At 50.8% G+C, this 13700-nt stretch overlaps 2 protein-coding genes across 3 annotated transcripts in view; one reads left to right on the forward strand and one right to left on the reverse strand.

Moving 5' to 3' along the window:
- The window catches only part of TBC1D22A (TBC1 domain family member 22A), a 421784-nt gene that overhangs the window by 352883 nt on the left and 55201 nt on the right, over positions 1-13700 (forward strand). For both annotated transcript variants that reach the window (XM_054469452.2, XM_054469458.2), the window contains exon 12: positions 5210-5305. In XM_054469452.2, the coding sequence (XP_054325427.1) occupies positions 5210-5305 (96 nt within the window). The remainder of the gene's footprint in view (positions 1-5209; positions 5306-13700) is intronic.
- LOC129023046 (uncharacterized protein UNQ6126/PRO20091) lies at positions 9769-10246 on the reverse strand. The gene is given in 2 exon segments (XM_054469459.1): positions 9769-9834; positions 9836-10246. Coding segments are annotated over 2 exon segments (477 nt in total).

A 13700-nucleotide genomic window follows, 5' to 3' on the forward strand; every position in this document is an offset into this window, starting at 1 on the left:
TGAAAACTACTTATTCCCCAGATTCAGAAAGACCAATATCTCTAGCAGAATAAATATCACAAGGAAACTGCAAAACATCCAAGACAAAGAAGGTATTCACAAGCAGCCAGAGAGAAAAGTTAGATTGCTTATGAAGGAATGACAAATAGATTGCTAGCATTCAATAGTGGAGGCTAGAAGATGATGCAATATCATCTTTTAAAATAATAACCAACTTAGAATGATATATCCAGCAAACTATCTTTCAAGAATGAGAATAAAGACATTTTTAGACAAATGAACTCTGAGAGGGCTTACAACCAAAAGACCCTAAAACCCTCTCATTAAAGGAGCTTCTAAAGGTCGAATTTAAAGAAGGATAATAATTTCCAAAGAAAGGTCTAGGTGCAAGAAGAAATAATGAGGAAAAAAAAAGGTAAAGTCATGAATAACTCTAAACAAACATATATGAGAGAACAAGAAGAAGATCTCCATTTATAACTTTGGGAGGCTGAGGTGGGTGGATCACAGGGTTAAGAGATCGAGACCATCCTGGCCAACGTGTTGAAACCTCGTCTCTACAACCCGGGAGGAGGTTTCAGTGAGCCGAGATCATACCACTGCACCCCAGTCTGGTGACAGAGCGAGACTGCATCTCAAAAAACACAACAAAACAAAAAACAAAAGTCACAGTAGAACTGAAATTCTGGAAAACGTGAGTACATAGCTAGGGAAGATTAGGTCAGTGTGTGGTGCTGGTATGACTAGAATTAAAATATTCTTAATTTTTTGTATTGTTTGGGAGGAGGATAAAGATAACAATTCATTTTAGATCATTAAGTTAAATATACATGTTAAAATTTGTAGAGGGCCTATTAATAGAAACAATTCAGTAACTTCCAGATTCACTGGGGTTAGGGCATTAGAATGTAGAGGGAAGTAGGCCAGAAAGACAAATGCTAGAAAAAGTAGAACAGTTGGAAACTTCTAAATGAGAGCATGTGAATTAACCTGAATGTATCAGGAGTCACAGCCAGCAAGGACCAAGCTCTTTGGTTAGAAAGCATGACTGGAGTTTAAAAACCCAGTGCTGTGCTAGTTATAAGAGAAATATAAGGAAATAAAGAATAGGGGGGAACCCAACAACTACCAACAAACAGAAATTGAGATTTTCAGGACCCTATTTTCAATATCATCAAAAATATGAACTTGTTAGGGAAAATCTAAAAACAGATATAATAGACCTGTAGTGAGAAAACCATAAAACACTGGTGAAGAGAAAGAAGATCTGATTAAACGAAGAGCTATATCATGGTTGTGAGTCAGAAGACTGATTAAGAGCTATGCTATGGTCATGAGTCAGAAATCCCAGCAAGCTTTTCTGTAAAAATTGACAAAACAGGTTCTAAAACTTACACAGAAATGCAGAAGATTTGGAATAGCCAGAACAGCCTTGAAAAAGAAGAAGACATAAGTGAGGACTAGCACTAGCTGAAGTTTAGTCTTTCAACAAATTGCTGGAACAATTAGATATCCATGTGCATACAGATGAACTTCCATACTTTTTACCATATACAAAAATTAACTCAAAATGGATTATAGACCTAAAGTAAAACTTTATAAACCTTCTAGAAGAAAACCTTTATGCCCTTGAGTTAGGCAATGATTTTTTAGATAAGACACCAACAGCATGATCTGTAAAAGAACAAAGTACTAGGTTGACCCTCACCAAAATTTAAAACCCATGGTCTTCAAAAGTCACTGTTAAGAGGATGAAAAGAGGAGGCTTGGGGAGAAAACATTTGCAAAGCATGTATTTGATAAAAGGTTTATATCAAAACTAGTGGCAGTTTTTTCAAAAGGTAAACATACTCCTACCATATGATCCAACTGTTCTATTCCTAAGTATTTATCCAAGCAAAATGAAAGCCTGGGTCCATTCAAAGATGAGTACACAAATGTTCATGGCATCTGTCTGCATAGTAGCCCCAAACTAGAAACAATTCAGTCCATCAGCAGATGAATGGATAAACAAACTGTGGTATATCCATGCAGTGGGTGCTGCTCAGCATGTATAGAAATGATCTATTAGTCCGTGCAATGTCATGGATGAAGCTAAAGTAATCATCCTACGTGGAAAAGCCAGACCAAAACCAAATGTGTATTACATTATTCCCTTTATTTGAAAATATTGGAAATGTAAGGTAATGTATAGTGACACAAGTAAGTCAGTGATTGTCTGGGACTGGGAGGGCTCGAAGGGAGGATTTACAAATGGGCACAAAGAAACCTTTGGAGCCATAGATACGTCCACTACCTTAGTTGTGATGGTGTTTTCCCAGCTGTATGCATATATCAAAACTTATCAAATTATAAACTTGAAATATGTAAAGGTTTTTTGTTTTGTTTTGTTTTTTGAGACGGAGTCTTGCTCTGTCACCCAAGCTGGAGTGCAGTGGCTCGATCTTGGCTCACTGCAAGCTCCGCCTCCCAGGTTCATGCCATTCTCCTCCTTAGTAGCGGGGACTACAGGCACCCGCCACCATGCCCAGCTAATTTTTTGTATTTTTAGTAGAGTCAGGGTTTCACCGTGTTAGCCAGGATGGTCTTGATCTCCTGACCTTGTGATCTGCCTGCCCTGGCCTCCCAAAGTGCTGGGATTACAGGCGTGAGCCTCTGCGCCCAGCCTGAAATATGTAAAGTTTATTGTATGAGAGTTATACCTCAGGAGAGCTGTTTAAAATACATTACCGAACAAAAACTGATAGGTAGTTGTAGTCATATTAGACTCCTTCCTCTCGACTAGAGACTTCAGAGCAAAAGCCCTGCGTGAGGTTAGAGGTCATAAGTATTTATACGTTCAGTACACCAGGAAGAGAAAACAATTTTGAATTTGTATGCTCCTGATAACATAGCTTCCAAACACAGAAAACAAAGATTGGCAGAACCATAAGGAGAAAGACATAAACTCACTCTCATAATGGGAGTTTTGAAGCATACCTGTCAGTTATTGATAGATTATAAGCAGACGAAAAAAACCAGTCAGGATTTATAGGAAACTTGAACAACGCTGTTGATGAACTTTGTTTAGTGGACGTATGCAGGGCACTCTATCCAGGAACTCTAGAATATGCACCCCCCTCACGTTCTGTGGTCTGGCCCCAGCTCGCTGGTCATTCCTGTGGGTCGTTCAGTCCTTGGTGTTTATTTCTGGCCCAAATCACTAGCCACTCTCCAGGCTTGTGTGTCCAGGTGCCTCCCTGACATCTCCACCAGGATCCCCAAGTGTCTTAAACTTGGCAGTTCCAAAGAACAACTCATGGCCTTCCCACCAAAACACTGTCTCCTACAGCCCTTTCCACAAACCTTTCCCCATCTTAGGAACTGGCAACTTCGCCCTTCCAGTTGTTGAGGCCCAAAGTGTGGGAGTGGCCCTTGGTTCCTTTCTCTCCTACCCCAGATCTCTCATACTCGTTGGTGTATTTTTTCTGCACAACCTTCAAAATACATCTCGAATTTGTCTTCCCACAAGCTTCCCTGCTCCCTCTTGGCCCGAGTCACTAGCCCCTCTTCAATTTCTGACAACCACGGTCCCCTAACCTGTTTCCTGGTTCTTCTGGTTCCATCTCTCCCCACCCTGCCATGTGCCATCCATTCTCAGAGTGACAGTCGGAGGGATGCTTCTGAAGCCTGCATCTTTCCCTGCTCAGATCCCCGAGGATCTGTACCCCACATGTTCCTGCCATCGCTTGCCTCTGCTCGCCTCGCTCTGCGGTAGCTGCTGGTCTCCTCGCTGCTTTTGGAACATGCCAGGCAGCCTCTAACCACAGGGTCTCTGTGTTTCCTGTTGCTTTTATCTGGAATGTTTCTCTGCCATGTGTCTAAATGCCTTTTCTGGCCAGGCACAGTGGCTCACACCTGTAATCCCAGCACTTTGGGAGGCTGAGGCGAGTGGATCACCTGAGGTCAGGAGTTCGAGACCAGCCTGGCCAACATGGTGAAACCCCGTCTCTACTAAAAATACAAAATTAGCCAGGTATGGTGGCGCACGTCTGTAATTGCAGCTACTCGGGAGACTGAGACAGGACCATTGCTTGAAACCAGGAGGCGGAGGTTGCAGTGAGCCAAGATCACGCTACTACCCTCCAGCCTGGGCAACAGGGCGAAATTCTGTCTCAGTAAAGAAAATAATAGTAATAAACACCTTTTTTCTCTTTGGACGTTTGCTCATCTGTCACCTTAGGCGATTGACCGTTGTACTGAAGTGGCATCCCCCTCTTCACACACAAACCCCCTTGCTGTTCCTCGTCCCAGTCTTTGCCTTATTTTCTCCATAGCACATCACCATCTAATGCACTGTGCATTTGATTTGTTTACTTAATGAACCATTGACAGTAGTCCTGTAGATGTTGCACGGGCAAGGCAGAACAGTGAAGGTAGCACCCCAAGAACTGGAGTTTGGGGAACCCTCAGTCTTTGCAGTTGGCCGTGCATGCTTGAACTAACACCATAGCCCCAAGGTGTGCAAGCCCCGAGCCTCGGTGTGGGAGGGCCTCTGGGAGCTGACAGTGGTCCTGGGTTTCCGGGATGAGTAAGGGGTAGATATCTCAAGAAGGGGGAGCAGGGGAGGGTCGTTTGATGACAGTGAGGAGAGACATGGGTGGTAATTTGAGGGGCGTGAGCCATGTCCTTCCCTGTCCTTCCGTGTCCGTGGCTTCCGAGTCCGTGGCTTCCGAGTAGCATCATTTCCCTGTTCATTTCCCAGGGAGACCTGGACAGGGCTGTGGTCCCAGGCCCAGTGCCTGATCTCCAGCTTGACTGGGCTCAGCCTTGTTTCCTCATCTGTGGAGTGGGAGGAGGCCTCCCTCACGCACCCTTTGTGAGGAGTAGACTCTGCCTGGCATGACACCAGCACACGTTGAATTTGTCTCTTATCCTTTTTGGCTGTTGTCTGCGCAAGAGAGGAGAACAACCGCTTCTGAGGCTGCCTGAAGCTTGGTCTGCTGTTCACATGCTATTTATCAGGCTGCTGGAACTTAAAGAGAAAATGGTGTTTGTTTTAATGAAATGAGAATTTTGAAATTAAGGCATTAAGTAAAAGTGAGTCAACGCAAACTTTGGTTTTCTCTGAACCCTGACTAGATAAACCCTGACTGTCGCAGATAACCTCGCAGTGATGTTAATGGGCCTTGCGTTACAATTTCTCTCTTGGTTATTTTTTCTCTTTTAGTCTGAACCGGAGGGCTTTTCTCATTTCCACTTGTACGTGTGCGCTGCTTTTCTCGTGAGATGGAGGAAGGAAATACTAGAAGAAAAAGATTTTCAAGTAAGTAAATGTCTTTTCAAAAGAACCCAAGTTTGATTTTCTACTAGGAGAGAGGTTTATTGCATTTTAGTTCACAGGGTTATTTGTGGAAGAGTTTTGAGAAGCGCTGCCTGCGTTTCGCTGCTGACCTCCTGCTGGTTGAAAGCTCGTCCAGCTGAGGAGACGAGCCTGGCAGTGGTCACACGGTCACAGCGGTGGAAACGCTGCCCACGTTATGAGTTATTAGATGTGGCTGTGTGACAAGCTCCCCGCAGAACCTTCCCTGGGCCAGCGTGCCCCTCAGCAGCATGACCCCTGCAGTGTGCGGCTCGTGACCTCTGGTCCCTGGAACCCTCTTTACAGCATGTGGACTGTGATGCTTTAGGGACAGGGCTGGGCAAGAAATCACACAGCCTGGGGTGCCTTCCAGCCAGGCCACTGGGAGCTCTGTGACTAGGGGCATGCTGTTTAGCCTCACTAAGCTAGTACCTGGCGACTTAGCGGGAGAGCCCTCCTCGCATCCTATGCATCAGAGGCACGCCCTGCTGGGCTCCGTGCTTGACCTGTGGGACTCCCTGTGGACTAGTGTCCAGCCCCTGACCCACCCCACGTGTTCCTCTGTGAGGTGTCCCGAGCACGCTGTGGACTGTTGGCCCCTTCACGGGGTGATACCCACTGTTCCTCAAGGTGCGGGCTGGGAAGTCCTTCTGCCCAGTGTTCATCCAGCAGAGGGCTCTGGGTGCAGCAAGGAAGACCCCAGCAGTGGGAACCAGACCAGGCTCTGCACCAGCTGGCTGGGGTCAGCCACGCTCCACCACTCTCCGTTCTCGAGGCCTTCGTCTCTCAGATAAAGGGACGGACCTAGGTCCCCAGGGCAGTGCTCTGCACAGCTGGCAGCCTGTTGTTCCCCAGCTCTGTGCTCATCAGAGGCTCCAAGCATCCCTGTTCCTTCCGAGAGCCTTGGGAGGAGCCAAGGAGCTCCTGCCGTCCCGCTTCATCTCGGCCCCAGGAGAGACCAGACAGGTGAGGGCCGTACCGAGGCCAAGAGCTGCCAACAGGTCCTGGCCCAGCAGATGGAACCCAGCCCGGGTGTTCGCAGGTGGATGGGACAAGACGCTCCTTCTGCTTACTTAGCTCCTGGCTTTTTGTCAGTGTGGGGTGCGGTTGTGCCCTGTGGGGAGCATTGAAGCAGTGATTGGCATCTCAGTCTCAGACACGCGCCTGCCTTGCCTCCCCCAACCATGGTCTGTAAGTGAGTAGGGCGCACCTGGCCTGCCCGCCCGCCCGGCTGATGCAAGACTGCTGGGGCTGCGGCCTCCTGGACCGTCTGGCCCACTCGTCACTTTGCACAGGGGAATGTGGAGGCGACAAGAGGGGCCATGACTTGCTGTGTCACCAAGTAAGATGGAATGAATGAGTGGGGCCTAGACTGCGGTCTCCTGGCGAGCTGTCCTCCACAGTGGGCTCTCCATCTGTGCGGAGAGCAGTGCTGGCTGGGCAGGCAGCGGCCACCCACTGGCCTGGCCGCTTACCTGTCGGGAGAAGGGCCCAGCCTCTCTGGTGCTCAGCGGCCACTCCTGGTAGGACGGTGCCCAGAGTGGTTGGTTCCCACCGGCCAGCACACACAACTGTATGCTGCCTCCCGGAGAGCCTCCCAGGGGACTTGCTCTCCAGATGAAGGCGGCTGGCTGCCGAGAGTCAGTCACTGGGCTGTCCATGGAGCTTGGGTGTTCCTGCTTCGGTGGCGTCTGTGACTGACTGGCTGGGGAGCTCTGTTCCCTGGAGGCCCTGGGCGGACATTGCTGCCCTCCTGGGTCAGCCGTGCCTGGTGGTGGGAGGTGGGGTGGGAGAGGACTCGGGGTGATGTGTGTGCCTGAAGCTGCAGGGCACTGTGCTCAGGCCTGTGCTAACAACAGACCGTGTCTCATCGTCTCCAGAAATCGCCCTGGGCCCCACTCTGGGCAGACTCTGAGCCACACATATGCGAGGAATGGACCCTGCGCACATTCTGGTTGGGGAGAGAGAACAGTAAAGAGACGATTGACCTTCAGCAAAAGGCTGTGCCTCCAGTGACGCCTCCATTTCTTCTGTCTGCTCCCAAATAGGGACAGTGCCACAAGGTGGCTGAAGGCGGACCAGACACACGCTGGCCGTAGGAGCTTCTGGGCGGGGTTTGTTTCTGTTGTGATTACGTGCAGAAGTGTCACTCCGGCCCTGGAGGCTGAAGCAGGCCATGAGCCCCTCAGGGTGAAGGACAGGAGATAGGGACAGCTGTGGGTGCCAGGGTGCCTGAGCTAGGTCTGGGGGAGACGGGTCATGAGAGGGTGCTGTTGGGTGGGCAGTGGGCCTCCTACCCCCCTGTCATGTGGTGGTCCCGTCCCGGGGCCGCTGGCAGGGGCAGACTTGGCCCAAGCAAGAGAATTGATGGCAGCCTTGACAGATGCAAATGACAAGGTACCCACGTTCCTCACCCTGCCGCGCCTCATTGGGCTTTTCTGTGAGGGATACGGTGTTTGCTGTTGGGCCGGAGACATTGCTCTGCGGTCATTAGACGGTGCAGCGTGGGCAGCTGATTAAAATGTTTTGCCAGCCTTCTCTGAGCCCTGCCTACTTAACTTGAGATGAAGGGAGGACAGGAGTCAGTCAGAGCCACAGGGCCAGGGTGTGGGGTGTGGGGTGCGGGGTGCGGGGTGGAGTGCAGACTCTGAGAGCCTGTGGGGCCCCTGTGGCTTGAGTGGGGGACCGGGAGGAGGCGCTGGCAGAGGAGCCACAAGATTGATTTTCTTCCTTTAGAGGAAGAGGAAGTTGGTTCTTTGATGCCATAGGGGTTGGATGGCGAGAATGCTGTGAGTGCCACAATGTGTTGTGGGCACTGAACCCATGGGAAAGGAGGTGAGAAACAGAAGTTACAAACCTGGGGAGTCCTGGTGAGCACGGGCAATGTGTGTGTGCCGTTGTGACATTTTAGGAAGACGCTTCTGCATCCATGGGATGCCACCTGAGCGAGTAGGGCCCAGAACATGATTCCCCAACAGCGGAACAGTGGTGGAAAGTGGCTTTAAAAGCCCTCATTCGTTGTAGCCTTGTGATTTGTCCCTTGGGAAATGATGTGTTGCTTTAAGTCATTGTTGTTCCACAGGAACAGAATCCTTTTCTGATTCCCAGAAGAAAGGCAGAGACCCTCCTGGTGTTAAACAACAGAGCCAAGCAGTTCAGGGGCCAGGGAGGGGGCGATGGGTCACACTTCCCCTTAATTCCCGAAAACTTGGGCAGGCGGGGAAGGTGAGGGTGCTGCCTGTGTCCTAGGTCCCCTTGGCCTTTGAGCCTCATGGGGGCATGGTTTGGTTCCTTCCCATCTGTGAGCCTCCTCCAGGGCCTGCTGGGCAGGTCTCGAGGAGCAGGGAGTGGTGGGGCGGGGCGGGCTGGGGTGAGGTGGGGCGGGGAGGGGCACAGCTGGGACTGGGGCTGCACCCTGGGCCTCCTGGCCTCTGGATGGCGGCACCTTCTGGAGTGAACGTTGGCCCTGTCCTGAGCGCTGGGTACCAGGAGGTGTGTGCTTCTCTGGAGGATTTGCCACCTCCCCTGCCAGAGCTTGCTGGTCCTCAGGAAGGGTGGTTGCCCTCAGGCACATGCCCCATGCCATCTGCATTGCTAATCCGTAAGCTATATGTATGTGACTCCACAGCCCTGCCCTGGGTGTTTCGTAATGCCACCCCCCCACCGCCAGCTCCACGTGTTGATGTCCAATGGGGCCTCTCTGCTGAGCCCTGCCCCGCCTCTGCAGCCACTGAGATTCAAGCCTCAGCGCTCAGCATGGACTCTGCCTTCCATCCGCCACTTTCCCACCAGACTTTCGTAGGGTCTTGGGGGGTGAAAGGAGCACCCTTGTATGGAAAGTTGTGTGTCCCCCCCGGTGCCCGCTTGGTACCCTCTACCACTGTCCTTGCCCTCTGTGGGTCATTTTACAGTAAGAGGACACTGGGGCCCAGCAGGGGTGAGGCGAGCAGGGACTCTGCTTTCCCTTGGGATCTGCTGTCCCCTCCCTTAGGAACCTGCCACCCGCCCCTGCTGATTGGGCCTGCAGACCCTCCTCAGGCACACGTGGCACGGTAAGCACTAGAAAGGCCAGCTCCAGCGTGTCATGACCCATGTGGAAACCTTCTGTGGCCCCCACTGCTGGGGCACGAGCGCTAAACCAGAACTGAGCCACATCCTGTGCCTATTCTGACTGGCTGGGGGTGTAGTTTAAGTGCCTGATGTCGGCATTACTGGGATCTTTTCCTGATTAATAAGCACGGCATTGTAAAATTAGAAAATAAGCTATCTTGGAAAATCTTCATTTATCCATTGTACCCCCCAAGTCTAAACCTCTCAGTTTGGCTTCCCAGGGGACTGGGGGTCCAACTGCCACCCCCCCTGCAGGCCGCCCTCCCCCTGCCGGCCCCCATCCTCACCAGCTTCCCCTCCTTGGAGCCCCACTGCCCTTACCCTGGGCTTGGCTGAGAGGGGGCCGCCCACGCGGGATCGATTGTGCTCTGCCAGCTTCCAGGAAGTGCCCACCAGAAGTGGGAATGCCTCGTGAGGCTGGAAACTCCACCACCTGCCAGGAGCTGGGACCGTTGTTGTTTTTAATTTTAAAGTAAGCAAGCTGCTTAGACACAGTGGGGATGGTAGTTGGCAGAGTTGTTTTTCTAAGTAGAAAAAGCAGTTAATGTTATGGTGAACAGAGTGTGGCACCACCATGAAGTCAGGAACCTCCTCTGAGGAGGCCTCGGCAGCTGAGAGGTCTATAAATGTCTGATCAGTGAGTGCGCCACTGCCCGATGTTGATGCGTGGACAGCCTCGTTGGGAGAAGCAGCTTCCTCCAGCATGGTGACTGCCTGCCCCAGGAGGCTGGTGAAGGCGGCGAGGAGGCAGCAGAGCAGCATCGTGGAAGGCTGGGGCCCTTGCTCTGGAAGCATGCTCCGGGCAGTCTGTGGCCGCCTGGCCCTGGGCCCTGCATCTCTGTAGGAGCCCCAGCTGCTGGGTGGGCAGCATGGGAAGGACCAGCAGGTGCCAGCCCGAGCTGCCCAGCCTGGGAGCCTTCACCTTTGTCCCCTTTGGCTCTGGGACTGAGTTGTGTGAATCTGCCAGCTGCTCAGTGGGGAAGCCAAACACACACAGGTATGTGCAGTGCCCAGGGTGAGGGGCTCAGTCTGGCTTTGTGACCCTGGACTTCACAGCCTCAGCCGGTCTGCTCATTCCTTCACTGAATGCCCCTGGAACCCTCGCCCTGAGCCAGGCCCTGTGGTGTCAGGTTCTGCCCTCGAGGGGCAAGGCGAGTCGGGAGGGGCAGGTGCATGAAGGGACTGCTCTGTGGGGGTCGGCAGGTGGGCAGGGACCAGGGAATAGAAGTGATAGATAGGAGAGAGGGGAGCTGGTTGGGGAGAGAGGTAAAGAGAGGATGGGGTGGCCTTCCCATAACAGTGGATTTGTAACAGCCTGCTCTGCAACATGAAGTGATTTAGTGAACTTGGCGCCGTGGGTGGATTGGCAGCTACAACATAAGCAGCCATGAGCAATATGAAAAGATGAGCAGGGACAGGCCAGGATGGCGCACGGAGGAAGCAGGAACAATCGTGTCTTTGGACTTCAAGAAGAAGTCTTGAAGTCCTGGGCAGAGCAGGGAGTCAGTCCAAACCGTGGCATCGAGAGAGTCACTCCACACTGTGGCATCGAGCAGGGAAAGTCACCCCACACTTTGGCATTCAGCAGGGAGAGTCACCCCACACCGTGGCATCGCACAGGGAGAGTCACTCCACACTGTGGGATCGAGCAGAGAGAGTCGCCCCACACCGTGGCATCGCACAGGGAGAGTCACCCCACACCATGGCATCGAGCAGGGAGAGTCACCCCACACCATGGCATCGAGCAGGGAGAGTCACCCCACACCATGGCATCGAGCAGGGAGAGTCGCCCCACACCGTGGCATCGAGCAGGGAGAGTCGCCCCACACCGTGGCATCGAGCAGGGAGAGTCGCCCCACACCGTGGCATCGAGCAGGGAGAGTCACCCCACACCATGGCAGCGAGCAGAGAGAGTCATCCCACATGGTGGCCTTCTCCCAACAAGGGTCTGGCAGTGGCCGCAGGAGCGAGGAAAGCAGGATGCTCCTGGGAGCGCAGGAGCCCAGCGCCATCTCTGTCGGAAGCCTCCTTGTAGAGGCCGTGATCTGTGCACTTTCCTGTCTTTGTATTAAACTTGAATTTAAAACTGTGTAAAACATATAAAGACATTCAATGAAGCAACCATAGGAGGAAAGTTTAAGCGTATTTAGATGGATTAAAAATAAGGTGGGGGCTGAGCGTGGTGGCTCTCGCCTGTAATCCCAGCGCTTTGGGAGGCAGAGGCGGGCGGATCACCTGAGGTTAGGAGTTCGAGACCAGCCTGACCAACATAGTGAAACCTTGTCTCTACCAAAAATACAAAAATTAGCTGGGCATGCTGGCGGGTGCCTATAATCCCAGCTACTGGGGAATCTGAGGTAAGAGAATCACTTGAATCTGGGAGGCGGAGGTTGCAGTGAGCCGAGATGACACCACTGCACTCCAGCTGGGGCGACAGAGCGAGACTCGGTCTCAAAAAAGATAAATAAAAGATAAGGTGGATTGTGAATCTGAATGGCATAAAAAAGGAGTGGTTTGGGAGTTCTGGGTGGAATTTGTACCAACAAAGAATGCATCTTCTTTCTAAGTATTTATGGAATACTTACAAAAAGTAATCACCCAACCTAGGCCATAAACATTTCCAAAATAAAAAAACAGCAATGACATAAACTTTGTTCACTGAGCATAATCCTTTAAAATTAGATCATAATAAAGTTAAAATAAAAAACCAAGCATTTGGATGTTAAAGAACCCCCTTCAAAATAATGTGGGTCAAGATGGAAATGACCCTGTAATTGCAGAAGGATGTTCAAAAGCACAAGGAATGTGCCAGTGCTGGGCTTGCAAACAGATTCAAAGATGCAATGCTTTCATTATTTAAAAACATTAAAGCAAGTAAACTAAGCCTTTAACCAAGAAGTTAAAAATAGAAAAATAAAGACAACTTGTGATAAAGACAATAAAAGAATGAATGAGTAAAAGCAAATGAATAGATTAGAAGACAGGGTTTTTATGCAGAATTCCTAAGTACATCTTAGAGGGGCAGTTGGAAATGCTAGTGAGATAGGCAGACTTCCAGCAAGGAGGACCGAGATAGATGGCTGAAAACATAGTCCTCCTCTGTGTTAGGAAAGAGGAATTTACACACACACACACACACACACACACACACATTTTAAAAATGCTAAACTTGCCTCAAGATAAGCTTTGAAAGAAGCCCAACCTGGCCAGGTGCGGTGGCTCACGCCTGTAATCCCAGCACATTGGAAAGCCGAGGCGGGTGGATCACGAGGTCAGGAGATTGAGACCATCCTGGCCAACATGGTGAAACCCCATCTCTGCTAAAAATACAAAAATCAGCCAGGTGTGGTGGCACATGTCTGTAATCCCAGCTACTCGTGAGGCTGAGGCAGGAGAATCGCTTGAACCAGGGAGGCAGAGGTTGCAGTGAGCCAAGACCGCACCACTGCAGTCCAGCCTGGCGACAGCAAGACTCCATCTCAAAATAAAACTTGAATAGACTTATAATTTGGGAGTAAATCCAACATTGCCAAAAGTCTTGGTTTTAAATATGATTCTAAGGCCTGAAAATGTCTTCCTAGTAAATTTGTTCACAGTTTCAAAAATCCTTATGCTGTGTGACCTGCCCTGCTGGAGAGAAGCAGCAGGCTTGGCACTCCGTCTCACAGAGCTGGCCACCCGGACACATGGCTCCCAGCACCCTGTCTCAGCTGAATCATCAGTGACTTCTGTGCAGGATCCCACATCTGCCAGTTTCTCTCTCCACATATATGGAGTGTCTTAGTTCATTCCTGCTGTTTTAACAAACTGCCTTAGACTGGGTAATTTTTTTTTCTTTTTTTTTTGAGATGAAGCCTCACACTGTCGCCCGGGCTGGTGTGCAGTGGGGCGATCTCGGCTCGCTGCAGCCTCCGCCTCCCGGGTTCAAGTGATTCTCCTGCCTCAGCCTCCTGAGTAGCTGGGACTACAGGCGTGCGCCACCACGCCCAGCTAATTTTTGTATTTTTAGTAGAGACAGGGTTTCACTATGTTGACCAGGCTGGTCTCAAACTCCTGACCTCGTAATCTGCCCGCCTCAGCCTCCCAAAATGCTGGGATTGCAGGCATGAGCCATCGCGCCAGGCCTAGACTGGGTAATTTATAAACAATAGAAATGTATTTCTCACTGTTCTGGAGACTAGAAGTTCAAGATCAAGGCGTCGGCCTCTGGTGTCTGTCCAGGGCGTCTCGTTACTACATCCTCATGTGG

Source organism: Pongo pygmaeus, chromosome 23 (genome assembly GCF_028885625.2).
Source record: "Pongo pygmaeus isolate AG05252 chromosome 23, NHGRI_mPonPyg2-v2.0_pri, whole genome shotgun sequence".
NCBI lineage: Eukaryota > Metazoa > Chordata > Mammalia > Primates > Hominidae > Pongo > Pongo pygmaeus.